The sequence below is a fragment of the Chiloscyllium plagiosum genome, unplaced genomic scaffold (assembly GCF_037043375.1).
Source record: "Chiloscyllium plagiosum isolate Xiang-an unplaced genomic scaffold, Cpla_swu_hap1 HiC_scaffold_2, whole genome shotgun sequence".
Lineage (NCBI taxonomy): Eukaryota > Metazoa > Chordata > Chondrichthyes > Orectolobiformes > Hemiscylliidae > Chiloscyllium > Chiloscyllium plagiosum.
In genome coordinates this window covers 88,169,161-88,196,313 of record NW_028270140.1, presented here as the reverse complement: position 1 = coordinate 88,196,313, position 27,153 = coordinate 88,169,161, and the positions used below count along the sequence as shown (strand labels likewise).

Genomic DNA, 27,153 nt, shown 5'->3' with positions numbered 1-27,153 from the left:
TGGATGGGAGATGACCAGAAGAGTAGTACAATAGATATATTTGAAGGTGAGATAGTCTTGGAGTGAGGGTTTCAGGAACAGAAGAATAGACTGGGCAGATCCCTTAAGGTAGGAAAACCATTGTCTTTGCCAAGATGGCCCAGTGTATGGCAGGGTGGAAAAGTCCACTTCATACCAACTAACGTATATTTTCTCAAGAAATCCAAAACAAAACAGTAATCATTAATATTCTATTATTTGTACAATATCTCTATGGCTATTATTCTTAAATTCGTATTTTTCTTTTATAGTTTGAATTATTCCTGAACAGTACCGCTGAAGAAGAAGAATGGGCACATACCGTTCAACAGCTCATCATTGGCTCACGGGATCTTTTGAACTGGAATAAGAAAATTCATACTGAAGTTCACAATTGGTTGAGTGAACACATACCTGCAAACTGAATCAGTACTAAAATTCAGGAACATGTTAAAGGTCCATAGAGTCAAAACAAGACTATTGTTTTCTCATGAATCAATCCTAAGTACCTAATTTGTAATATGTCCTTCATGTTTTCTTTCTCCAAAAGTCTGTTTAACTCACTTGTACTGATGGCTTCAATCACCTTTCATGTTAGGTTATTGCACAATTCTAGTGTTAGTTGAGAGTAGAAGATGCGCTTAACTTTTCTTCCAGATATAAAAGCTAAATTTTAACACGTTCACCAGCATATACAACTTCACTTTAATAAACAAAAACAAATCTGGCTAGAACGTTATTTGGCAAGATGTTACTGGCCCTGGAGAGGTAAGAATAGAGATGGTTTGGGGATGGTTTTGTACATGGAATGTGGCTGCATTAGGTCAGCTTCTCGATGTCTTCCCAACTTCAACCAATGTCACCAGGTGCAGACTGCAGGAAGCATCAGTAGTTGACAGATCACCGGCAGTTGATTCAAGTTGTTGAACAACCAACTGACAACCATTTTGCTGAATTTTCCAACTGCTTGGAGCTATCTGTGCAGCAGTTGGGGAATTTGAGGAAGTTATCAGACATGGAAGAGGAGTGTTCATGGGGCCAATGTGGCAGTTTTGTGATCACAACAAAGGCTCTCCATTCAAGGTATATACTATCAAAGGCTAAACTTAATGGAGATGCCTGAGTACAAATGCCATATGCTGGAGGGGTTGATGCCAATGGGAAGTGATGGACATCCAGCGCCTGTAGCTTTAAAGATGATGTACTCAAAAGATATTGCTTGTGATTCATTCCTGATACCATGTGAGTTCCCTCAATTAGTATCCCTTTGCTGCAAAAAGGCTATATGCTGTACGGGCTGGCCTATATATCCGGTTCACAATCAATAGGGCCAGTCAAGCTTAGGCAGTAGTTGCTTTGGGGCCTTGGCTAAATTTCCTCACATGCAACAAGTCATTGACTGTATGCATATGCCCATCAAAGCTGCCTCAGAATCTGTGAACAGGAAAGTGTTCCAATCCCTGAAAGGATTTGTGACCATTGTGGCAGATTATGCATGTTCCAAATGCGTCAGTTGTTCTGGTCACCATGCCTTTGTAGTGGATTCTAGGGGACAAGGATTATTCCCTGAAGTAATGGCTTCTGACCCCTGTGTACAACCCCAAAACAAGAGCAGAGGACATGTAGAACTTCTACTGTATGACTACAAGGGCCACCATCAAGTAGATCATTGGCCTTTTGAAGGGTTTAAATGCCTTTGTAGATGCGGAGGAGATACCTGATTCAACCACAAGGACATCCTGTACATTGTAGAACCTGGTACTCCACTGGGAGTAGGGCTAGGCACAGAGTGAGCCCCATCCTTACAAGAGGAGGGCAATAAGAATATGGGCCAACTGATGGGCCTGGCACATAGGTCAATGACATGCATAGCAGGGTGATTTATGACTCTCCAATCACCAGGCACTTCACATGGGGACAAGCGCAAGTGGCTCCCAAGCCAACCACTTCTCTCCCAGAGAAAGCCTGGCTGACCTTTCATCATAGACACTTAGCATCTCTCTGTAACACATAGTCCTATATGTGAGTCCTATCAACATAGACACTCATGACGCCCTTAATATTACATACCATCCAAATATTTGATTCCATATCTGGTCACTATAAACTGTTGTTTAAAATTAAAAACATAAGCCTTTATACATTGAATGTCAAGCTCTTTAACTCTCATTGAACATGAAGTGCTACTGCATTTCACAAATTATTCTCATCCAGTGAAATCACAAGTGCATATTCCCCATCCAGTTATGCATTTACTCGCAATCATTTCTATGAGTATTACTGCTGCATCCAATGCAGATGTGAATGCTGCCTGCTGCCTTTCTTGCTCCACTGCATTAGTTAGCAATAGTTTATAACTTCAGGGGCCTGACACATTACAGTTCGCCTGTACCATGTCAGTCATCTTACAACATCCTCTTCACTATTTAGACAGCTACCTCCAAATATGCTTTCTGGATGAGACAAGCTGCTTTCTCTTCTCAACTCAGGACCTGAATATTAGAGTGACCCCAAAAGTTGAAAACCCAATTTCTTTACTGTCACACAGAACTTTTTTTGCTGCTCACCCATATTAACATTATCTCTGATTAAAGGAGCAGGACTATACACAGTATCTTAGATGTGTTGATCAACGCCTTAAATTGCAACAAAATTACCTCTTTTAATTGTGTAATGTCCAGAGCCTTGCCATTTTATCTGCAGTTGTGCACTCTACTTATTGTTTCTTAGATTTAGAAATCCAAAGCACTTTTTCTCGACAGCACTCTCCATTTCACACACATCTTTAGATTCTTGGTCTTCTATAAAACAAGTCAAAATGTAATTGGATCTACTAATTGGATGTACAGATTAAAATCATTCTGACTCAGACAAAAGCATTCCTTAATCCCATCATCTCATGTTCTCGACACCCCGAGGACTCTCTTCCCATTCCTACTTCAAGATTCCAAACCTACCTTTTCCGGCAAGGTCTAGCAGTTAGCCTCATGAGGTTGCCTGCAGTCCCAGTGTTGATAGCGATCCCAGTGGCAATACTGGGACTAGAGCTGCCAGCCAATCAGAGGTGGCACTGTTTCTCAAGTGAGTGATTGAAGCTCTGCCTGCAGCCAATTAAAGCACCATTCAGTGTTAAGTAGCTGCAAGACAGAAAGCATCAGTAGCGGCAAAGATCTGGTCTTCTCTGTTTTTTTTTAAATCCAATGTTCTATCCAACAATGTATATATTCCATGATTTATTGCCTTATAATTTAATCATCAATAATAGAACAGTGTTGAAAGCTTTCTGAAAATCTGAGTAAATGCTGTCAACATATTTATGTTGGCCACTGTGCCGTTAATTTCTTATAAAGATTCCAGCAGGTTAGATAAAGAATATCTCTGCTTTCAGAATCAATACCAAGTGTCCTTTATTAAATCGTACTTTTCCAAGTTTCCAGCATTCAGAGATTATATTTTTCTTTCTTCTCTTATTTTAATTGAAGAATTAAACAAATGCTGTCCACTTTATAAATGTATTTATTTGTTGCACTGCTTATTGGAAGAAACTATATTCTAGAAATAACAATATTAGTAAGTAAACACTTATTTTGACATGACCACAGAATTCCCACAAATCTCATCTATCAGGAGCTGGCAGCCTCTGTTTGGACAACAGCTCTTCATTATTTGACTGCACCCTGGGTGGCAGGAGCTGCTGCCTATACTCCACCCACCCAACACTCAGGATCAAAAATGGATCCAGTGCTTGCGTGAAATGGTGGGCAGAACGTTGCAAAAAAGCTACATTGGCAGCAAAGTCAGGGGGATGCCTCTCAGCAAATTCCCTCTCTCCCATCTCCATAGTGCTGCGTCCCTCGATCATGCACTGAGTGCCTTAGAATGGAAGACTCTCCAACATCCCCCAAAAACCTCCAAGCATCCTTGACTGTATTTAATTTCTGAATTCCCACTTAACGAGCATCGCACCCACCTTCCTGTTCAATTAAATGCTCAACCTGCCATCAGGCCCACCAAGAAGTTATTAAATTCCTTGTGGTTTGAAAACGATGTACCTTTTCCTGCTATTTACTTGTATGTTGTCTAGTTCCTTCACTGCTATTACTGAATCCCCTTGTTCCTAAAACTGGCAGAGCTTTGCATGTAACAAGTAGCCGAAGGATAATTTTAGCATTTGCCAACTGTATAAATGGGGAGTTATCAGATTGACCACTGTCATACACCTCTCCTGATTTATGTGCCCTTTGAAATCTAAACAGAAGAAAATTAAGATGTATAACAGGCAGCTGATCTATGTCACCTTGTTTACACATTCAACAAAAAAAAACTTACCTGTCTTATCAAAAATATTTCCGATCCATTACTTCTAATTTTCTGATCAGCTGTGTACCACTTGGGATATCTACCATGGTGTGAAGTCTCATAGAATCAGTTATGTTTTCCTCCTATTCCTGAAAAAATGAAAAAGTGTTGAATACCTTTCCCATTTGTTCAATCATTTTGTGTTTTGTTTACCAAATGTATAATGAAAATCATTATCTTGAGGTAAGTTTGATGCTTCATCTGCCAAGTTTCTTTCACTTGTTTTTGCATGGTTTTATAGTATACTTATACTGTATAATGTGTTGACAAGCACCAAGAAACATCTTTATTATATTTTCATAATCAAAGACACTGTTTCTTCTTGAAATTCTGTACAGACAGTGATTTTAAAAGTATATTTATTTAGCACCCACAGTTTATACTGTTGATGAATGGTTTTCCAACCTTGGGAACCAATAATAGGTACAGTATCTATTGGAAAAAACTACTACAATTAAAATATTTTTAAAAAAAATCTTACAGATGAACTATTCAATTTATAAAGTGTCATTTTTGTGCACAAAAGAGCCAATGCTTATTTACAAAATAAAGCTAGGAAGATTGAATGGGTTACAGGAATAAATTCTGACAGTGAATGTAGTAAGTATTGTTATCAACTTTAGTACATAACGCATCTTTGTATTAGCTTTTCTATTTTAAGCTTGAATTTTCCTACAAGCATTTCTATTGCCCTTTTTGTAAACAGAATCTTGTACTCAGCCCAGCACATTCATTTTCAAATTCCAGTGAACTTCTCCGATGAAACCCATTCCCTTTGATCGGGTACAGCGCTGACCCTACTGTTCATTATCGGCTTATTAATGAAAATCCTGTTTTTGTTTTAGGATTATTGTTCTGTTTTTAAAACGCTGTCTGTCAGACTGTGGTTACTGCGAGATATATGTCAGTGAGAGCTCAGGGAAACAAATTTTTAAAAAATAATGTTGAAAATAGACAGAGGAAGTAATGGTGTTGAATATTACCTGTTTCATCTCTAAGACTAAAGATCAGTACCAGAAAAATGATCTGGTGAAAGTTAGCAAGGCAACACAATAACTGCTCTCCCTTTTCTTTCCTGGGATACTCTGGGTGTTAATAGACTATACACCATTGGGCTGGTTTTAACTACAGCCTGTAGACTTGCAGTGTAGGAACTAAAAGTGCACATCCCACATATTCCCATCTAACTCTTCTCCTGGGCCCATTAAAATCTAATGGCTAGTTATTCCCTACACAGTGAGACTGGCAGTCAATCGATACCACAGGGAACAATACCCAAAGGTGGCTTGTCCTGAGACTTTCAGTGGAGTGAGGGACTGCCTGTTGATGCTAAGTCCCAGTGCAATGATGAACCAGTGGAGTCATCAGCAAGGCAGAAGAACAGTCAGCAGGACAAGATCTGGCAGAGTATCCAGGAGATATGGGCACCCAGGCAATGTCTGTGGAGGAGTCCATCCAAGCGATGAAATCTGTGATTCCTCACAGCATCTGTGAATACAGAAACAGAGTTAAAGCTTCAAGTAGAGTATAACTCTTGAAGACTACTTTTTCTTTTTATTGTGCAAAGCTAACAGACTACCAAACGGGCATAATGGAATTTTTTTGTCATTAAATTTATTAAATCAGAAAATTATGAAAACCCTGACCTTGAGGCTGAACTTTAGAAAATTATTTACAGTCAGATGATTAAACATTTAGGCAGAAATAAAGATTGGAAGGTTTGGAATAAAAGTTAATTTATTACCTTTATTTCTAAGCATATGATATGCAGTATGAGAGTCGCAAAGAATCACACAATGTGCAAGGTTAACTAAAATTAGAAAGAAAATGCAACTTCTGAAGAACTAGATTAGGGTATAGACAGCATGTCACACAAGTGGCCTTAAAGCCTGAACATCCCAGAGGCATGCACAACTGCCCAATGCCTCAGGCTACCTCAAAAGGAGGGATTATATGATTTTATATTCATATCACAAAAAGATAAGCACATAACTGGAAATTTATAGTAGATATTTGAGCCCAGATATTCCTGTTAAAATAATCATGAGGCTGAGCTGATTGACCTCCATTAATCAGAACTATTTTCCTTTGTGGTTGTTATGACTCAACCAGTGGAGACCTTTGCCCCTGACTTCCATTGACTTCAACTTTTCTAGGTGGCCTGAATGTCACAATCAGTCAAATGCTGTGTTGATCTCAAGGGTAGTCTTTCTCACCTCATCGCCAGAATTCAGACTTTTTGTCCACATTTGGACAAAGGCTGTAAAAAAGTCTGAAGGTGAGTGGTCTTGGCAGAAGCTATTCTGAGCATCAGGGAGCAGGCTATTACTCAGTAAGTGCCATTTGATAGCACAATCCATCTGTCCATCAACCATCAATTTTCTGATGGTTGAGATTAGACTAATATTGTGGTAATTATCTGGATTAAATTTATTCTGTTTTGTGTGCTCAGAAGTAACTGGGTAACTTTCCACATTGACAGCGAGATACCAGCTTTGCAGTTATACTGGAACATCTTGGCTGGAAATATTTAGGCTTCTGGAGGACCAAGTTATCAGTATTACAGGATGTTATCAGGACCCTTAACCTACTCAGACCACACCCGATATGTACAGGCATTTCTAGATGTCTCAAGGATTGAATTGAAATGGCTGAACATGACATCTGTAATGCTGGGAAGACTGAGATGGATCATCCACAGTACCCCTGGCTGAGGGTGGTTGTGAATGCTTTAGTCTTGTCTTTGGCGCTCCACCAAGATCCACAACGGGGATATGCTTGCAGCCTCCTCTCCCAATAATTGTTTAATTCTCCAACAGCAATCATTATGACAGAATACTGATCAGATTCATTCAGATAGGTTTGAATGGTAGAAAACAGGTCAGCTTTTCTGAGAACAAACCCATGAAAACTGGTGGCCTGTTGAAGATAGTGAGGGTAGTGTTAAGAGGATGTAATTAGAATGGAGGAGAGTGTTCATGGTCTGAAGTTTTCAATTCAGTATTGAGTTCTGAAGGCTGTAAAATGCTTAAGCAGAAAATGAAATTCTGTTCCTTCAATTTGCTTTTGGCTTCTCTGGAATACTGCAGTAGAGTAGGGTAGAAATGTCAGCATGAAAGCAAATAATGATTGAAATTGTTCTCAGCCTACCAGTGTTATGCAAAGAAAGTTCACAGCATTAACTGGACAGTGGTTTGTTGAACGTGCGGTGTAGCTACCAAACTGGTGACAGACAAAAGGATGCCTCTTGCACATCCCAGATTTTAATTGCTAGTCTATATCTTTAACTGTCTAGTCCTAAAAACTCTGAAATTTCTGCTCTGAGCCTATCTTTATATATATTATTATACGGCCATTAAAATTTGCCTCTATTATTAATCGTTTTGGTTACCAGTCCTAAAATCTCCCTATGTGACTCAATGTCAAACTTAGTTTGGTAACACTGCTGTACTATACCTTGGAAGGCATTATATAAATGCAATTTGTTGTGAGATTGTTGTCATTCCTGGGACTCTGTAGGCAGTGTGGGAGAAGGTTAGTGTCATAAGAGAACAACCTCAGGAAAGACCAAACTATCAATTTTAAAAGATGTGGATAATTCAGCAGGGAGCATTGGTGATTTGGTGATCGAACTGAACTGACTTGCGAAATATTACCTCAGAAAGATCAGTTGCTTTTTTTCTCTAATTGTTTCTGCAACTTTGAAACTTTCCCGAAGGTTCATTTACAGCATAGAAAAAAATCTATTCAACCTATCAAGTCAAAAGTGCAACATCCAAACAGAAATTTGAATTCTTGATTTTCTGAATCGTGATGCCCTACTGACTGAGCTATCAAGGTTAAATTGAACTGAAATTTTCTTTGAATTTCTTCAAGATATTCCTCGATTGTTATTAGCATATACTCATCTTCTTTCTGAAATCTCCAGTTAAACACTGCTCTTTACCAGTGAGAACCTACAGACTCTAAGTAACAGGTCACTTGCCAAATCCAATTGTCCAGGAATACCTTCACAAAGAATCAACTCTGTCACTCTGAGTTTAACCAATTGTCCTTCCAGGAACTCAAGAGTTGGAAATAAATCAATCAATATCCAAGAAAACAGGCTTACAGAAATCGTCTCTGTAACAGATAGAACCAAATGCCAATGTTTGTCTCCTTGATATATTACTGCACAGAACCAAACTGCTATGTGAATATATTTTAAAAATTATGAATAAAGTATATTATGAAATAAAAAATAATCTGTGTAGTAAAAAGCTGATTCAGAACTTGTGCATTTGATTTTTGTTTAGAAATGTAGTGGTATTTTCTAACTTTCCAAAGATAATATGTTTTGATGGATCCCTTGAAGTTTACTTGCAGACTAATGGGGGATTGCGGCCGCACACTATCTTATTACCATCTCAGTGTTTGGGAGAATAGGATGTTTAGTTTGAGAAGGAATGACAACTAACCTTCAAATGAAGGAGTACAAAAGGCCAACCTGATGTTATAAGAAACTGCTCATGGCCATTGGCCAAGATGGCTACATTAAGATATATCAACCAGGGAGCAGGGAATTGATTGAGAAAGAGGATCCAGGTGAACGAGCCACCATCTTTATGGGAGAAGATCAGGAGTTCCCTACATGAGGTGAAGGGAAGAACAAAGACTGTTACCATGAAAGCCTATCACCAAAGACTGTTGAACACCAGGGACAAACACTCCACCACTCCAAAACTGTAGGGGTCTGCCACCCTGCTCCTCCATTCTACAGAATGGCTTTGGGACCTGTAAAATGTTCTCAAATATGATGGGTCACATGGTTTCTTTCTTTGTCTAATTAAATAATGCATCACATCTAAACTGCTGCTTCTTAACAAACCATCTGAAAATTGCTTATAAATGGTCAACTGTCTATATTAGGTAACTGTGACCATGGACTTCTATAATCTAACAAAATTATGACTGTGCCTTTAGTCTTTGGTACTTTTACTTCAATATAAAAATCATTGTAAATGAGAGCTGTTAATGTCACTTCATAAATTCTGTCTGAGAGAATGTTCCTTTTTACTGCTCAAGGTCAATAAAAATGTTTGAAATAGTTGGTGTTTTCTTACCCTCAGTGTGTGTACCAAATAAACAATTCTAACAGCAAGGTTTTCGTGAATATAAAAATGAAAAGGATTGTTTCATTCACAAATTCTAAACCAAAATTTGGTACAATACTTCACTCATCCACATTTCATACAGACTGTCAACTACACAACAATTGGCTACAGATGGAGGTAATATGCAGTTACACTTTACCTTAAAATGTGAAGCATTCTCAGTAAGCTGTAAGGCTTCTTGTAGTCGTATTTCCAGGATATTAGTTCTCAGATGAGCTTGAAGTTGGAAGAGATTCGGAGTCTTTCACTCTGTGAGGGTTTTCCATTTGCTGTTTATTACCTAGACTACTTGGTTGACTTGCAGCTAGCTTGATGGCTTTCTGATGTCACCTCCATCTCTATAAGATAAATTCTTGTTGATTTTAATATAGACAGCAGAATGGCTTCCTTGTCATATGAATTCCACATGTCCAAAGTTCTTTTATCCAAAAAATGTGTTGATTGTACACCCTATACTGTGCCATTAATACCTCAGGAATTGAAGATAATTAGGGTCTTTGTGTTTGAACGACCCATTCAATTTGATAATACCCTTTTTAATCAGTTTCAGGAAAGGGCATTGATTCAACATCAGTCTGAAATCTTCCTTTTGTCCTTGCTTGAGAGAGGGAAGTGGTCCTAACCTTAAACTGTTGCTGGCACTTTTGAAGAAAAAGAGAGTGAGGCTTGTAGATGTGGGGCTTCATCATTTTCTTCCGCCATCTTAGTGGATCTTCTCCTGCTGTTTCTATCTCGAGAGACTGGGTGGCAGCTACTGCTGAAGATCTTATAATTACTGTCTTCGAATTTGAAACAATGCCTTCAGCCACGCCAAGAAAATAATCTGTGGGGAAGGTCAGAAAGATAACACAATTTTATTGAAGGAAATCCAACATAATTAAGCTTATTCTTATGGTCTCAAAGTATCACAGGGAGGTTTCCCAAGGAGGTTGTCATGCCTCCATAAGAAGCTTTAAGGTAACCCAATGTATGTTACATAAGCAAAGTTTTCATGCTACACTGGCAGAGTAGAATCCTGCCAGAAAGCTAACAATTATAGCCCTACCCCACCAAAGAAAAGATACTTCTCAGAATATGTCCTTGCATACTTACAGTTCAGTCTGAGAATGTGGCAGCTGTAAAGGATGGATCCCCTGTGTGGCAGCTCTTTCATTTCTAATTATGCAACACATTTCTGATATGAGAAGTTCAGGTGATGCTTTAAGTGTATTTGTCTGATTAAATTTGCATCACTAACATGATAAGGAGATAATTAATACAGACTAATGGTTATAATCACGTAGGTCATATTTCTTTAATGTGCAGTCTTGGACAATTCTCAAAAAAGGGCCTCAATTCTAAAAGTTTTACTCTACCCTGATGAAGAAAAATCAGTAGCTAACTCTGCCCTCTTTGCACAAGGTGTTAGGTTTTTTGCATAGTTAATTTCTCGAGCTAAAATGGCAATATTCCAACTTTGAGTTCCTGTGAGTAGATTCTGCCCGAAATATAGGATGATCCCCTAATTCTTCATGTTCCTTTTTCTATTGCTATCTCTTTGTTCCAGATGACGTTTCCACCTCCCCGAATTCCTGTGGAGCCCTTTTTTATAACTATCAATGTCTCAACTTTACCCCAGAGCCCAGGGCTTTGTTGGTCATAAGCTGTCCTCATGTAGAGGCCAAAGAACATCACCCCTCTTGGAGCTCCAAGTTCCCTCTCAGAAATCATCCCCTTCAATCTTGAATTTCTCCCTTTCACTACTATGAATCCCTTAGTGACCCGATCCAATGAACTACATCCCAGACTTGAGTTTCCCACTTTCCTCAGGACCCCTCAGTCTGGCCACTGATAAAGCCAATGACCATTACTGCCTCAATCTCTCGAACTAATTGTAGCCCAGACTTCCTGGACTGACTTGGCAGGACAACTGACTCATCGTTGCCAAACCCCTGGACTGATGTCACAACAATAAGCTGTGCTTTTCCAACACCAAACTCTCAATCTCCAGCATCTGCAGTCCTTATTTTCTCCCACTTGACTTAGTGATTATGTCAAGACTGTTCACAGTTGACGTGTGGGACTGACCATGGCTCTGTTCCCAGACAGCTGAGTTGTTTTTCAATACTTTATCATTTTAATTTGAATATGGATGGTTGTAAGATGCTTTCTGAAAGGAGAAAGTGAGGTCTGCAGATGCTGGAGATCAGAGCTGGAAATGTGTTGCTGGAAAGGCGCAGCAGGTCAGGCAGCATCCAGGGATCAGGAGAATCGACGTTTCGGGCATAAGCCCTTCTTCAGGAATGAGGAAAGTTTGTCCAGCAGGCTAAGATAAAAGGTAGGGAGGAGGGACTTGGGGGAGGGGCATCGGAAATGTGATAGGTGGAAAGAGGTCAAGGTGAGGGTGATAGGTCAGACTGGGGTGGGGGCGGAGAGGTCGGGAAGAAGATTGCAGGTTAGGAAGGCGGTGCTGAATTTGATGGATTTGACTGAGACAGGGTGGGGGGAGGGGAAATGAGGAAACTGGTGAAATCCGAGTTCATCCCTTGTGGTTGGAGGGTTCCTAGCCGGAAGATGAGGCGTTCTTCCTCCAACCGTCGTTTTGTTGTGGTCTGACGATGGAGGAGTCCAAAGACCTGCATATCCTTGGTGGAGTGGGAGGGGGAATTGAAATGTTGAGCTACAGGGTGATTGGGTTGGTTGGTCCGGGTGTCCCAGAGGTGTTCTCTGAAACGCTCCGCAAGTAGCTGGCCTGTCTCCCCAATATAGAGGAGGCCACATCGGGTGCAGAGGATGCAATAGATGATATGTGTGGAGGTGCAGGTGAATCTGTGGCGGATATGGAAGTTTCCTTTGGGGCCTTGGAGGGAGGTGAGGGGGGAGGTGTGGGTGCAAGTCTTGCACCTCCTGCGGTTGCAGGGGAAGGTGCCGGGAGTGGAGGTTGGGTTGGTGGGGGGTGTGGATCTGACGAGGGAGTCACAGAGGGAGTGGTCTTTACGGAATGCTGATAGGGGAGGGGAGGGAAATATATCCTTGGTGGTGGGGTCCGTTTGGAGGTATCGGAAATGACGGCGGATGATGCGCTGTACATGGAGATTGGTGGGGTGGTAGGTGAGGACCAGTGGGGTTCTGTCCTGGTAGCGATTGGAGGGGCGGGGCTCAAGGGCGGAGGAGCGGGAAGTGGAAGAGATGCAGTGGAGGGCATCATCGACCACGTCGGGGGGGAAATTGCGGTCCTTGAAGAAGGAGGCCATCTGGGTTGTGCGTTTTTGGAACTGGTCCTCCTGGGAGCAGATGCGGCGGAGTCGAAGGAATTGGGAGAATGGGATGGCGTTTTTACAGGGGACAGGATGGGAGGAGGTGTAGTCCAGGTAGCTGTGGGAGTCGGTCGGTTTGTAGTAGATGTCCGTGTTGATTCGGTCGCCTGAGATAGAAATAGAAAGGTCGAGGAAGGGGAGGGAGGAATCTGAGACTGTCCAGGTGAATTTGAGGTCGGGGTGGAAGGTGTTGGTGAAGTGGATGAACTGTTCAACCTCCTCGTGGGAGCACAAGGCGGCGCCGATACAGTCATCGATGTAGCGGAGGAAAAGGTGGGGGGGTGGGGCCAGTGTAGTTGCGGAAGATGGACTGTTCCACATATCCTACGAAGAGGCAGGCATAGCTGAAGAAAGCGACATGGCTTTTACTACTGTTTTATGGTGCAGGCTGATGTAAACTTAGGCTAACACATCAGAGAATGTTTTGAAATAAAATGTACGCAGGTACAGCAAATAATTAGGAAAGCTAATTGAATACAAAAGTAGAGAGGTTATGTTTCAATTATAAAGGACATTGGTGAGACTACATCTGGCGTACTGCGTATAGTATTGATCTCCTTACTGCATTGGAGGCAGTTCAGGAAAGGTTTAGTAGACTAATACTGGAATGGGCAGGTTGACTTCAGGGGAAAAGTTGGACAGGCTAATCTTAGACCTGATGGAGTTTAAAAGAGCAAGAGGCAAAATAATTGAAACACATAAAATCCACAAGGGCCTTGATAAGGTAGATGTGGAGAGGATACTTTCTTCTGTAGGAAAATCTAGAACAAGAAGTCACTGTTTAAAAATAAACAGTTGGCCATTTAAAACAGATATTATTCTCTCTGAGTGTCGCATGTGTTTGGAATTCTCTCCCTGAAAAGATGGTGGTAGTCCTTTAATATTTTTAAGGTAAAGATAGATAGATTCTTGGTTAGCAAGGGGATGAAAGTTTATCAGTGGTAGGGGAGAATGTAGATTTGAAGTTACAAAACAGATCAGACATGGTTTGGTTGATTGGACCAAAGGGGAGAAACCTACTCCTGATTTGTATGCTGATATTTCCTTAGATTTCCATTTATAGAGTCATAGAGATGTACAGCATGGAAACAGACCCTTCAGTCCAACCCAGTCCTGCCGACCAGCTATCCCAACCCAATCTAGTCCCACCTGCCAGTACCCGGCCCATATCCCTCCAAACCCTTCCTATTCACATACCCATCCAAATGCCTCTTAAATGTTGCAATTGTACCAGCCTCCACTACATCCTCTGGCAGCTCATTCCATACACATACCACCCTCTGTGTGAAAAAGTTGCCCCTTAGGTCTCTTTTATATCTTTCCCCTCTCACCCTAAACCTTTGCCCTCTAGTTCTGGACTCCCCAACCGCAGGGAAAAGTCTTTGCCTATTTATCCTATCCATGCCCCTCATAATTTTGTAAACCTCTATAAGGCCACCCCTCAGCCTCCGATGCTCCAGGGAAAACAGCCCCAGCCTGTTCAGCCTCTCCCTGTAGCTCAGATCCTCCAACCCTGGCAACATCCTTGTAAATCTTTTCTGAAACCTTTCAAGTTTCACAACATCTTTCCGATAGGAAGGAGACCAGAATTGCACGCAAAATTCCAAAAGTGGCCTAACCAATGTCCTGTCCAGACACAACATGACCTCCCAACTCCTGTACTCAATACTCTGACCAATAAAGGAAAGCATACCAAACGCCTTCTTCACTATCCTATCTACCTGCGACTCCACTTTCAAGGAGCTATGAACCTGCACTCCAAGGTCTCTTTGTTCAGCAACACTCCCAAGGACCTTACCATTAAGTGTATAAGTCCTGCTAAGATTTGCTTTCCCAAAATGCAGCACCTCGCATTTATCTGAATTAAACTCCATCTGCCACTTCTCAGCCCATTGGCCCATCTGGTCAAGATCCTGTTGTAATCTGAGGTAACCCTCTTCGCTGTCCACTACACCTCCAATTTTGGTGTCCTCTGCAAACTTACTAACTGTACCTCTTATGCTCGCATCCAAATCATTTATGTAAATGACAAAAAGTAGAGGACCCAGCACCGATCCTTGTGGCACTCCACTGGTCACAGGCCTCCAGTCTGAAAAACAAGCCTCCACCACCAACCTCTGTCTTCTATCTTTGAGCCAGTTCTGTATCCAAATGGCTAGTTCTCCCATTATTCTATGAGATCTAACCTTGCTAATCAGTCTCCCATGGGGAACCTTGTCGAATGCCTTACTGAAGTCCATATAGATCACATCTACTGCTCTGAATGGGCTCCCTGTGGCTCTGTGTTTAAGCAGCCTTGAATTGTGTATTCTGACGACATATCAGTTCATCTCAGTTGATGTGAGATTTTCATGGCTTCCACACTTGCTATATCTGTGTCTTGGAGCATGCTCATGTTTGTTCTTGTAGCTTCCCACTTGATTTGCAAAATCCTTCTGAGACAACATTGATGATATTGCTCTCGGGTATTGTTATGTATAGGAGCCATGTACAGTCCTGCTCAGGAACATTGGGATTTCCTATGTAGGCCACGCATCGAATGCAGACAGTCCCCTGGCAGAAGGCATTGTGAATGTAGTCATAACTACAATTCCCTGAGGTCAAGATCAGGAGCTTTCTCCTGATGAAAACATCAATATTAGGTCCAGATTCAGATTTCTGACTTGTATGCATTAGATGAATGGAAAGATTAAGGCAGCTACCTTTTAAATAATATATAGCAGGCTATATATTGGAACCACAGATAGAAACCTGCTATATTTTGTGGAGGAGTTTGTGTCGGTGCATCTTACATAATCATAATGATAAATCACTGTCAAAACTAAAATGGCTCCCATGGGCTCCCTTCAGATACGTTCACAATATTCAGCACCATATTGTTCAATCGGGCAGTTTGTGCTTTTTTTTCTAAGAATTTGATGAACGTTCACACCAAACAACATGAAAACTTAAAAATAACAGACAACGATTGAATCGCATTTGTTTGAGCAAAATGCAAATTTAGGTCCCATGTGTGAAACCTTAATAAAATAATTTCCTTAGAGAAATCCAGTGGTATCCAAGTAACAGAATTTGCTTTCACCTCCAAACAATACAACTACAGCTACTTAAGATTTCAACTCTATTATTTTCTGTTTATTGAATATCAATTATAGTCTAAGAATTTGAATGTTGAACAATGGTATTGTTCTGCCTTGTTTGTCAGATGCAGCTCTCAACTTAGTTGAACGATTTTTAAATCACAGACATCATTGCTAGGACAGTTTCCATGTACCACTGTTTGCTGAGATTACAAGAATGTCTATTCCATGACGAGACTGTGAGATTTAAAAGAAGATAATTCTAGAATGCAGTATTACCAAAATATTAGGTACAATTCAAATAGAGAAGAAAAATTGGGGGAGAGTGAACAAGGCAATGGAAATCTTCAAAATAATGGAAAGGGGCCAAAGGATTAGCCACCAACAGTCATGCAGTTAGGAGTACTCAAGAAGAAATGTCAACTTTCAGTTGGGTTTGGTTGAAGCCCATATAATTGTAACTTGTTCAGACATACAGACAGCCAAATCATTAAAATAGATTTCAAAGGATGTTTAACAGAGGCAACATGATTACTATACAACAGTCATGCTGACAGCAATACCAGTGCTCAGTAATGAGGTCAGGATTCAATAATGTTAGTATCAAAAGCAACTTCCATCACCTTAAAAATTATTGCCATAAGCACATTCATTTGGAGAGTAAATGCGGCCAGAATTCCTGGAGATGGGGTGAACATGAGGAAACAAAAGGATGAAAGCAAAATTCTGGAGATGCTAGAAAACTGAAATCAAACTGAAAATGGTTGAAATACTTTGCTGCTGTGGCAGCATCTATGAGAAGAGAAACAGAGTTAACATCTCGATTTGCATATAACTCTTCTTCATAACTGAAGGAAAAGAAGCTTCAAACAATCAAAACGTCAAACAATCATTGGCCAAAGTGTTGCTATGAAGAAAGTAACAGGAATCTATACGTTCCCCAAGTAATTCAAAGAAAGGTGCAAAGGCTGAACACATTTCATTTATTGGCAGAGAAGAGGTCCCTGTATATAAATGTGTTATTTCTAACAAGAGTAAATGGTGCAAGCTTGTCTGATTATATCAAATTGATTGTTAGTACAGTTATTAGCATACTCTATATTATTCAACAAATGCAGTCCAATTGCAGAATCATAGCATTTTGAGTTGGTAAGTGCAGGTTAGTTGACCATAGTTTGGTCTGTATTTTGCCTATTACAAACAAACAAAGGAACATTCTGTTCAATTTGATCAGTTAGCTATGGGACATATTGTCTACTTAATTGGTATTACATCAATAATGAAATTCATTAGTGATGTTGCTCAATTGTGTCATGGCAAACAATCTTGTGGACTGTTAACGGCATCCTGTTAGTGCTACATACCACACAGGTAGCCACTGTATGGCAGAAGTGTGAGATTGACAAATGAGCCAAAGTTACTCTCTTTTCAGCTGGAAAAGTAACCAATTTATCTCAATTATCCTGGAAAAACAAAGTATTCTCAAGAACTTGAACAACAAGTTCACAAAGCAATTTCCATGAATGGGATGCTTCAGCCAGCCATTGAATCATATAGCATGGAAACAGACCCTTCGGTCCAAATAGTCCATGCTGACCATGTTCCCAAACTAAACTAGTTCCACTTGCCTGTGCTTGGTCCACATTCCTCCAAACCTTTCCTGTTCATGTACTTATCCAAATATCTTTTAAATGTTTTAACTCTACCTGCATCCGCCACTTCCTCTGGCATTTCATTCCACATACAAACCACTCTCTGTATAAAAAAGTTGCCTCTCATGTCCTTTTTGAATCTTCCTCCTCTCTCCTTATAAATATACCGCCTTATTTTGAATTCCCCCACCCTTGAGAAAAGATATTTGTCATTCACCTTATCTCTGATGCTCATGACTTTATAAACTTCAATAAGGTCACCCCTCAACCTCCTATGCTCCAGTGAAAAAAGTCCCAATCTGTGCAGTCTATATTTATATCTCAAACCCTCCATTCCTGGCAACATTCTGGAAAAACCTTTCTGAACCCTCTCTAGTTTAATAATATCCTTCCTGCAACAGGGTGACCAGAACTGCATACAGTGCTCCAGAAGAGGTCTCACCAATGGCCTGTACAACCTCAACATAAGGAGAGATAAAATAGAAATTTCAACTCAAGTTATAATATGGCTGCTGTGTAGAAGGTGACCATTTGAATCAATCACATCTGCCAGGTCCCTGAAGGAACAATTCACCTCGTGCCACTTCCCCTCCACTGAAGAGACATATTAGACTCAAACAGGCAAACTCTATCTCTATTTTTAAATTTCAGATCTACAGTATGTTGCTGTTATTTATCAATTACAACCCTGTTCAAGCCTTTCAATTAACTTATCTCAGACCATTCTGAAATTCATTATGTTGCACACACAACCTTCCCAATACAGAGCTTTTTGTTTTCAGTCACCAACTGTCATTGCCACTTTGCATTATTTCAGTGCAAATAGTTATGTCTAACAGCACTTTCTTTACCAGATGTTCTTAAATCATACCAATATTTAAATGATGGTTTTATCTTAGGAGTGTAGCCAAAATTCAATTCTCCCACTCTCACCTGTGCTTCTAAATGTAGTCCATCAGAATTACAAGGAAATGAAATTTTAAGTCACAATCAATGCAAACAAAATGCATATTGGGTTCCAAATATTTCCATTCCTGCATTTTCCCTGCACATATGGGAAATCTATTTATGAAACAGTTGTACTAATGTCGTGATTATTTGCTGTATGAGGAATCCAGAAACTTTGATATGTTCAAAGACACAATTTCCAATCTCACCACAGTAATTTGCAACTTGGTATCAACAAAGTGACTATGAAACTATTGAACTGTAAAAGCCCAACTGATTCACTATTGTCCTTGAGGGAAGAAAAGAAAGTATCCCTACCCATTATGGGTTTACATAACACTAGCCATCAACAAGTCATACCAAGCCACTTGTGGGTGATCAATGCCCACATTCCAGAATGACTAAAGCGGATATACAAACACTACACCACCATTTACAAAAAAAATAAAAATTACAGCACATTATACTTTTCAGAATTTCAAGCCCTCACCACTTAAGTAACTTTGAGTCATAGAGTCATAGAGATGTAAAGCTGAAAGCATTAGCTCATAGAAACGTTCTGTCTACCATACAATTGAACGAAGTGGTGCCTGAATCTCATTGCTGATGCAATGCCAGAAGTGTAGGCTAAACAGTCCAGCAATTGGCTGATTGAATCAGTTGATTGCTTGTTGCAGACAGAGTACAGATTGTACCAGTCCTCAGTCACAAAACACAAAACATAAGTTTTACTGTTGGATGTATTTCTGTGATTTTGCCGCATTCGCTAAACAATCCTGAGGCCACTAATATCTACACCAGGAGCCAATTTATCCACATACTTTTCTCCTGAATAAATTGTGGTGGTCATTTGCAATTTGACATTTTGTATTTATCATGATAATTACAAAATAAAAGGCTTCAGCAGCATGTTTCTTTCTTCAGCCATATAAAAGGGAGGTTTGGGATAGAGATTAAATGACAAAGATGTCACAGAACAAAAAGCAAAGGAAGAAGTACTTCTGTAGCAAAGAGCCACAATTTTTTTCCAGCATGAGTGAAAATAGCAGAATAATGAATACCTCTATCAAAGGCAAAATCATGAAAAACAAGATTCAAACATGATGGAAAACATTTTAAATGGCGACCAAGTTTATTGTCTGAAATTGCTGAACTGAATGTAAAGTGTATAAGTGGAATATAAGGTACTGTTTCTAGAATTTGCATTCAACTACATGTTGGAACACTGCAGCAGGTGGAGAAGAGAAATCCGAATTTGAGACCAAGATGGAGACTAAAAATAGCAGGCAACAAGAAGGCACAGTGGCTGAGTGGTTAGCGATGCTGCCTCACAACACAAAGGATCTGGGCTTGATTCCAGCCTTGGGTAACTATCTGTGTAGAGGTTGCATGCTCTTCCCGTGTCTGTGTGGGTTTCTTTTGGGTGTTCCAGTTTCCTTCTACTATTGTGCAGGTTAGGTGGATTTGCCATGCTGAATTGTTCCATAGTATCCCTGGATATGAAGGCTGGGTAAACTAGCCATGGTAAATACAGGGATGGGTATAGGTTTGGGAGGGATTTCCTTCAGAGGGTCAGTAAAGACTTGATAGATCGAATTACCTCTTTGCACACTGTAGGATTCTATGACCCTATGATAAAGCTCAGGGTTGTTCTTTAAGATTAAGCAGAAGTGGTCCACAAAGCAGTTACCCAGTCGGCATTTCAAGCTGTTGATCATCTTTGTCTCTTCACTCTAACTGTTACCACTCCCTTTCCCATTTATTCCAACACTTCTTTGTAATTTAGTGTCTCTTGTCATCTATTCTATTTCAGTCTTCCTCCTTTGTTCATCCTCACCCTTCAATTTCAACAGACTATAATCCATCACACGTTTACCACCTTCAGTTCAGGAAAAAATCATATTTAATTCAAAATGTTAATTGGCTATCTCTCTTCTCAAATGTTGCCAAAACTCCTGAGTATTTCCTAACTAACTGGCAACAATTTACTCTCAATTTTTGAATTTACAGATTGTGTCGGATAATGGTACTATTGTTCTGGCTAAGTTTGAGATTGACATCACTGTGTAATAATTGTACATTAACTGAACAGCAATTTGGATTATTTCAATTTTTTATTCTATCCTGGTGAGTGTTGTCGAACAAAGGAACCTAGAGGTGCAGGTGCTTAGTTCCTTGAAAGTGCAGTCACAGGTAGACAGGGTAGTGAAGAAGGCGCTTGCCTTCATTGATAAGAACATTGAGTATAGGAGTTGGGATGTCACATTGCAGCTGCACAGGACATTGGTGAGATGCTGATTGCCCTTTTATAAACTTGAGAGGGTGCAGAAATGAGTTACAAGGATGCTGCTGGATCTGGAGAGTTTGAGTTATAGGGAGCAGCTGACTAGGCTAGAATGTCTTTCCTTTGAGCGTTGGAAGCTGAGGGATGACCTTATAGAGATTTATAAAATCATGAGGAGCATACATAGGGTGAATAGCCAAGGACTTTTTCGTAGGATGGGTGAGTCCAAAACTACAGAGCATATAATGTGAGAGGGGAAAGGTTTCAAAAGGACCTCAGGGGTAACTTTTCCACATACAGGGTGGTGCAAATATGGAACAAACTGCCAGAGAAATGGTGGAGGTGGGTACAATTTCAACATTTAAAATGGATCTGGATGGGTATATAGAGAGGAAGGATTAAGAGGGATAAGGGCCAAATGCTGGCAAATTGGAGTGGATCAGTTGAGGATATATGGTCGGTGCAGATGGGTTAGACTGAAGGGTCTGTTTGCGTGATGTATGACTCGATTTCAATAAAGGCACTACCATATGAAATTAATGGCTTTGAATTGCAAATATAGCATGGCACAGTTACAAACCTATGTGGGCACACACAGAAAAAGTAGAATAAGTCAAATTTCACAATTGCCACTCATAATAAGTGGATCTAAGAGCGTATGTGACCAAATTTATCTATAAACATACCCTATATACAAGAAAGTCATGTGAAACCAGTGATACAATAAAAATGTGAAAATGTCTTTATTTTTCAAACCTCACAATGGCCTACCGCTGCCTTTGATGAGTCCACCACAATCTCAGTGTCATTCGAAATGTCATGTTGCAGTGTGAAATCTCAAAGCGTCTTGAAGACCTTTGCAGATTCAGTGAATGTAGCAGGCCACTTCAATGGGACACAACTGTAGCGGGGCCAGATAGAATGGAATGAAAGGTTTGTGTGAAAAAATATAAATGGACAGTGAGCTACTTTTAAAGAGGAGACAGTTCAGGTACAGTCAAAGCATATTTTCTCAAATAGGAAAAGTAGGATAAAGACATCCAGAATTGCCTGGATGACAAAAGAGGTAGAAATTAAGATAAAGAAGAAAAGTTGTATTTATGATAAATGCCAGGTCATTGAAAGTATGATTGAGAATCAAATAAAATACAAAAGATTCAGAGGGAAGGTGTAAAAATCTATTAGAAAAACAAAGAGGAATTATAGAGAAGATTGGCAGCCAATCCCAAAGTCTTCAATGGGCATACAAATAGTAAAAAAAGTAGGAAAAGGAAGAGTAGGGCCAATTAGGGAACAGAAAGTGGAGGTTAAGGGTGTGGCTGAGGCATTAAATTAACATTTTGCATTTGTCTTTACAAGACTACTCAGGCCATGATGTCAGAGGAGGAAACTCAATCACTGGAAGGATTCAAAACTGATAAGGCGACAATGTCAGAAAATGAAACTGAATGACAAATGTCCAAGTAACTTGAAGGAAGTGAGAGTGGATATAGCAAGTAGGCTGCTACAATCTTTCAGTCTTCCCTAGACTTAGCGAGGTGGCAGAAAACTGGAGAATTGCAAATACTGCACCCTTGTTCAAGAAAGGTTGTAAAGATGACACCAACAATTAGACCAGTCAGTTTAACTTCAGTGGTGACAGAGATTCTAGGGATAATTAATTGGGGTAGAGCCAGTAGTCACATAAAAAAAAATGCAAGTTGATTAGAAATACATGCTGGCTCTTCCAAAAGGGGAAATCATGTTTAAATAACTTGCTGGAATTTTTTGAAGAGGTAACAGAAAGGCTCAATGAGGATAATGCTGTTGATAAGGTGTTTATGGTTTCACAGAAAGCTTTTGAAATAGTGTCACACAACAGACTTGTGAGAAAAGCTACAGCTCATGGAATAAAAGACATGGTAGCAAGGTTGGCTGAATGACAGGAAACGGAGAAACAGGAAGAGACTCTTTTCTGACTGGAGGAAGGTTGGTTGTGGAGTTTTCCAGGCGTCAGTATTAAGACCCTTGCTTCTCCAGACATGCAAAAATATTCTGAACCTTGGTTTGCAAGGGACCATTTCAAAGTTTGCAGACAATACGAAACTTGGAAACATGATAAACTGTAAGGAGGATAATGTAGAACTTAAAAAAAGAGTTGGTGGAGTAGGCAGATAAAATTCAATGCAAAGTATTGCGAGGTGAGGTAGGAAGAACATGAACAGACTGTGTGACATTAGGGGTACAAATTTAAAGAGGCTGCAGAAGCAGAGCAACCTGTGTGTACATGTCTACAGATGTGTGTACAGATCATTGAAGGTGATGCAGAGAGAAGTTAGTAAAGCATATAGTATCCTGGACTGTATTAATATAGGCATGCAGCAAAAGAGCAAGAGATGATGTTGAACTTGTATATAATACTCATTAAACCTCAGCCAGCATCATCTCCTTTCACAACAATATGTGATTAAGTTTACACCTGGCAAAAATCCACAGCCTGGGGGTTCCTTGTGATGAGTAACAATCACTAGAGTGCAATGTTAATTCAGAAAATTAATACTATAATCTGATAGTGGTATGCCAAGCTACAAGACTTACCATTTTACAAGATGCAGTCCCTTGACCAAATAGATTGACCAACATAGGAGAGGCAATGGCCTAGTGGTATTATCAGTGGACTGTTAACCCAGAGACCCAGGTCATGCCCTTGAGACCTGGTTGAAATCCCACCACAGTAGATAGTGGAATTTGAAATCATTAAATATCTGGAATTGAGAGTTTAATGATGACCATGAATCAATTGTTGGGAAAATACCATCTGGATCACTAATGTCTTTTAGGGAAGGAAACTGCCATCCTTACCTGGTCTGGCCTACATGTCACTCCAGACCCACAGCAATGTGGTTGACTCTTAACTGCCCTCTGGGCAGTTAGTGGTGGACAATAAATGCTGGCCTAGCCCTCAAGTGCCCTAACATTTCATAAATAAGTTCAAAAACAATTCTCGGAAATTGAATAAGCTACCTAATTACAACGAGAAGGCCCTTTTATCTAAAACAAGATAATAATGAGGGATAGTCCACTATCGATTAAAAGACCATTCCATTTCACTTTCTAATTACGCAACATCAAAAAATTCTTTATAAGTATCTCAACGTAACTAAGTGTTGTAGATCCATTAGGGGAGAGACATTGATTTCAGACAGTTTTACTTCAGACTCGTTCTGAAACTAACGGGTCTCCCACACTCAGGTATCAAGATAATTGTAGTGTTGGGCTTAAAACTGGGATCTCCAAATCAGACCTTCAAGGGTGAATGGTTAAGGGTTAATTGGACATGACTGAATAAGTGGAAAAATACATAAAACAGCCAACCTGGTGAAAAAAAAACAGCCTGTTTAAGCTTAGAGGGAACTGCATGACCTTTGCTAGGTGGGAAACAGAACGTTGTGCAGTAACATGGGGCCACCTGGAAGTGTTTTTCAACCTGTCTTCTGCTCATTAGAATGCCTGGAAAAGTACTGAAAGTACTATGAAATGATGATACAGCACATAACATTAGCTTCAGAATAATATTATATATCGGGGACTTTGCCCCTCACATTGAACTTTCCCCATTGAGCTGGGGTTTTTGAGATGAGCTGAGATACAGCTGAGATACAGCTCTAACTGTTACTATTGCCAAAGTTCTCAACATGCGAAAGGCACTATGAGACACACCTAGTTAAATATATCACAGTAGTTTAGCCTAAACATTCAGCTTTAATGTACACCAAGTTGTTTTATTCATTTGTGAGATGTGGGTGTCGGTGGCTGGGCCAGCATTTATTGCTTGGCAATAATTTCCCTTGAGCTGTGTGCTGCCTTCTTGAACTGCTGCAGTCCAGGAGCTGTAAGTAGACTTACAATGCTGTTAGGGAGAGTATTCCAGGATTTTGACCCTGCGACAATTAAAGAACATCGATATATCTCCAATTTAGAATGGTGAGAAGGAAGAGAGGAGGCATAATGGGATCTTTTTCAGAATGGCAGCCGGTGTCTAATGGAGTTCCGCAGGGATTGGTGTTGGGACCACAACTATTCACATTATACATTAATGGTCTGGACAAAGGAATTGATTGGATTGTTGTTAGGTTTACAGATGGCACAAAGACAGGTGGAGGGACAGGTAGTGTTGAGGAAGCAGGAAAGCTGCAGAAAAACTTGGACAGATTAGGATAGCGGACAAAGAAATAGTAGATGGAATTCTATTTTGAAAAGTGTGAGGTCATGTACTTTGGTAGGAAGAATAGAAGGCATAGACTATTTTCTAAATGGGAAAAGCCTACGGAAATCTGAAGCACAAAGAGAGTTCGGAGTCTGAGTTCAGGATTTTCTTCAAGTTCAGTTGGGAGTTAGGATTTAAACCAACAATTGTTAATTCAAATATATCTTAAGTAATTTAATCCAACAAACTAATTATATATTGAAGTGCATGTGCCTTCTTGTAATCATTTTGATCAGACCTTAAGAAACCCGTGAGGTACTTTCAGCTTAACAATGCAATAATATTACTTTGTTATTTGATGGATATCCTTCTTTTATTCTGTAGTTTTATATTAAATAGAAATTGAAGTTTGGATTGTCTTGCAGAAATAAGAACCAGTTATAATTTATTTTTGGAATATTATTTATCTTTGTGATTTTTACTATTTATATAACCATCAAAATTCTTACAATATTAAATGATGTCCACTTAAAATTTAGAATGTCCTATCTAACTTCTATATCAAACAAATATTCAGCAAACCCAACTTATATTCCATATGGTGAGGGAATATTTTCTGAGGAGCTTTACGCAGATCCTAATCATATTCAGCCAAATCACCATTTAGATCTTTTAAAATGTATTGTAGACTAACAGGAAGGAAAGATCACCCTTGACTGGCTTTCTTCCTTTGGATGGAGGGAAAGAGCTTGTTGGACCATGTTGGCCGAGAATACTCTTCTGGAGTCCAACTCCTTCTCACTGAAGTTACTGGAAATTTAGTTTCAAGAAAAGCCTGATTGAAATAGCTGTAAGTGAGGAGTTACTACTGTAAAAACACCACAAACGAGAGTTTCTGGTTATCAGAATTTGACTCATTGCGATTTCACGGCATTATGATGTGATCAATAATGAAATTAGAATTTAAAGATTGTTGTGACTCAATGTTTAGACCAGACAATCGTTTCTCAGTAGACAACAAAAATACAAATACTGATATATTCACTTCACTCTTTTGAATAATTAGATATAATGGGATAGAGTTTCTACAGTTTCTTTTCCTAACTGCTTATGGTAACTTCTGCAGACATGTAAAATGCCAGATTGATAAATTGCCTTTAAGGTGGCCAATGAAAACTGCAAGAATATTACGACCTTGACCAGACGATTGTCTGCAAACAAACATGAAAACAGAAAAGTAGCCAATTACAGTACTTACAATTATGCAAATTTAGCATTTCTCCATCAACTATATTAATATGATATTAGCATAAATGGAAACTATTTAGTTTATCTAGCTGTGTACAAAACTTATTCACTGTACACCAGTAAGCACTTTGAAAAGCTTCTTTGACAAATTGGGAAATAAATAATATAAAACAGCTTATCTAAAAAGCTTATTCTTCTGCTGTAGCTCCTCATAATAACTGCATTGAGTGATAGTTGAAAATCTACCGCATCTGCTGACGACATTTAGAACAAATGAGGATTGAGAACTGAGGTCAGCAAAAGTAAGGGCTGATTGATGCAAAAAAAAGGGGTCAAGTGTGGATAGTAAGATGTAAGTGCATACAACTTAAGTGTGGCACAGACTTTCCTTTGAAGATAAATATTAGATGATATACCCCAATATAACTAGGGCTTCAGGACATTCTTTTCTTTGTTTTTTGTTGCACAATGTTCTGTAATTTTATTACTTTTGGTTCTCAACCTTTCAAAGTCCTATTTATAAATGGAGATCTTTGTCAGATTATACTTTTAAGTTTACTGTCTTGTATAAGTGAACTTTGCATTTCTTACAAACAAAAATATATCTTTACATCCAATACTTCGTCTTATGGTAGCATGAGCCAGGTTTATAACAGTGAAACCCTATGTATGGGAAATTGATACTACAATAAACATATATTCCCATGTGTGTGTCTCCTGTCTTCTGAAAGCTAGTCTGATGAAAATTGTTGAGAAACCAAGCTAATTATGAGCTAACAAACAAATTTATTTTGAAAGCATAATACTGCAGATCTTAGAAATCTGAAACAAAAGAAGAAAGTGCTGGAAATACATAGCAGGTCAGACTGTTATGTGGGGAAAGAAACACCATTTTATTGATCGGTAGGGGAATCAAGGATCGCGGGGAA

At 39.5% G+C, this 27,153-nt stretch overlaps 1 protein-coding gene across 1 annotated transcript in view; it reads left to right on the top strand.

Moving 5' to 3' along the window:
- Positions 1-6,550, top strand: part of LOC122560501 (aminopeptidase Q-like) — a 157,694-nt gene extending 151,144 nt beyond the window's left edge. Inside the window, exon 20 of the mRNA XM_043711168.2 lies at positions 291-6,550. Coding sequence (XP_043567103.2) covers positions 291-443 — 153 coding nt within the window. The 3' untranslated portion in view covers positions 444-6,550. The remainder of the gene's footprint in view (positions 1-290) is intronic.
- Positions 6,551-27,153: the final 20,603 nt, after the last annotated feature.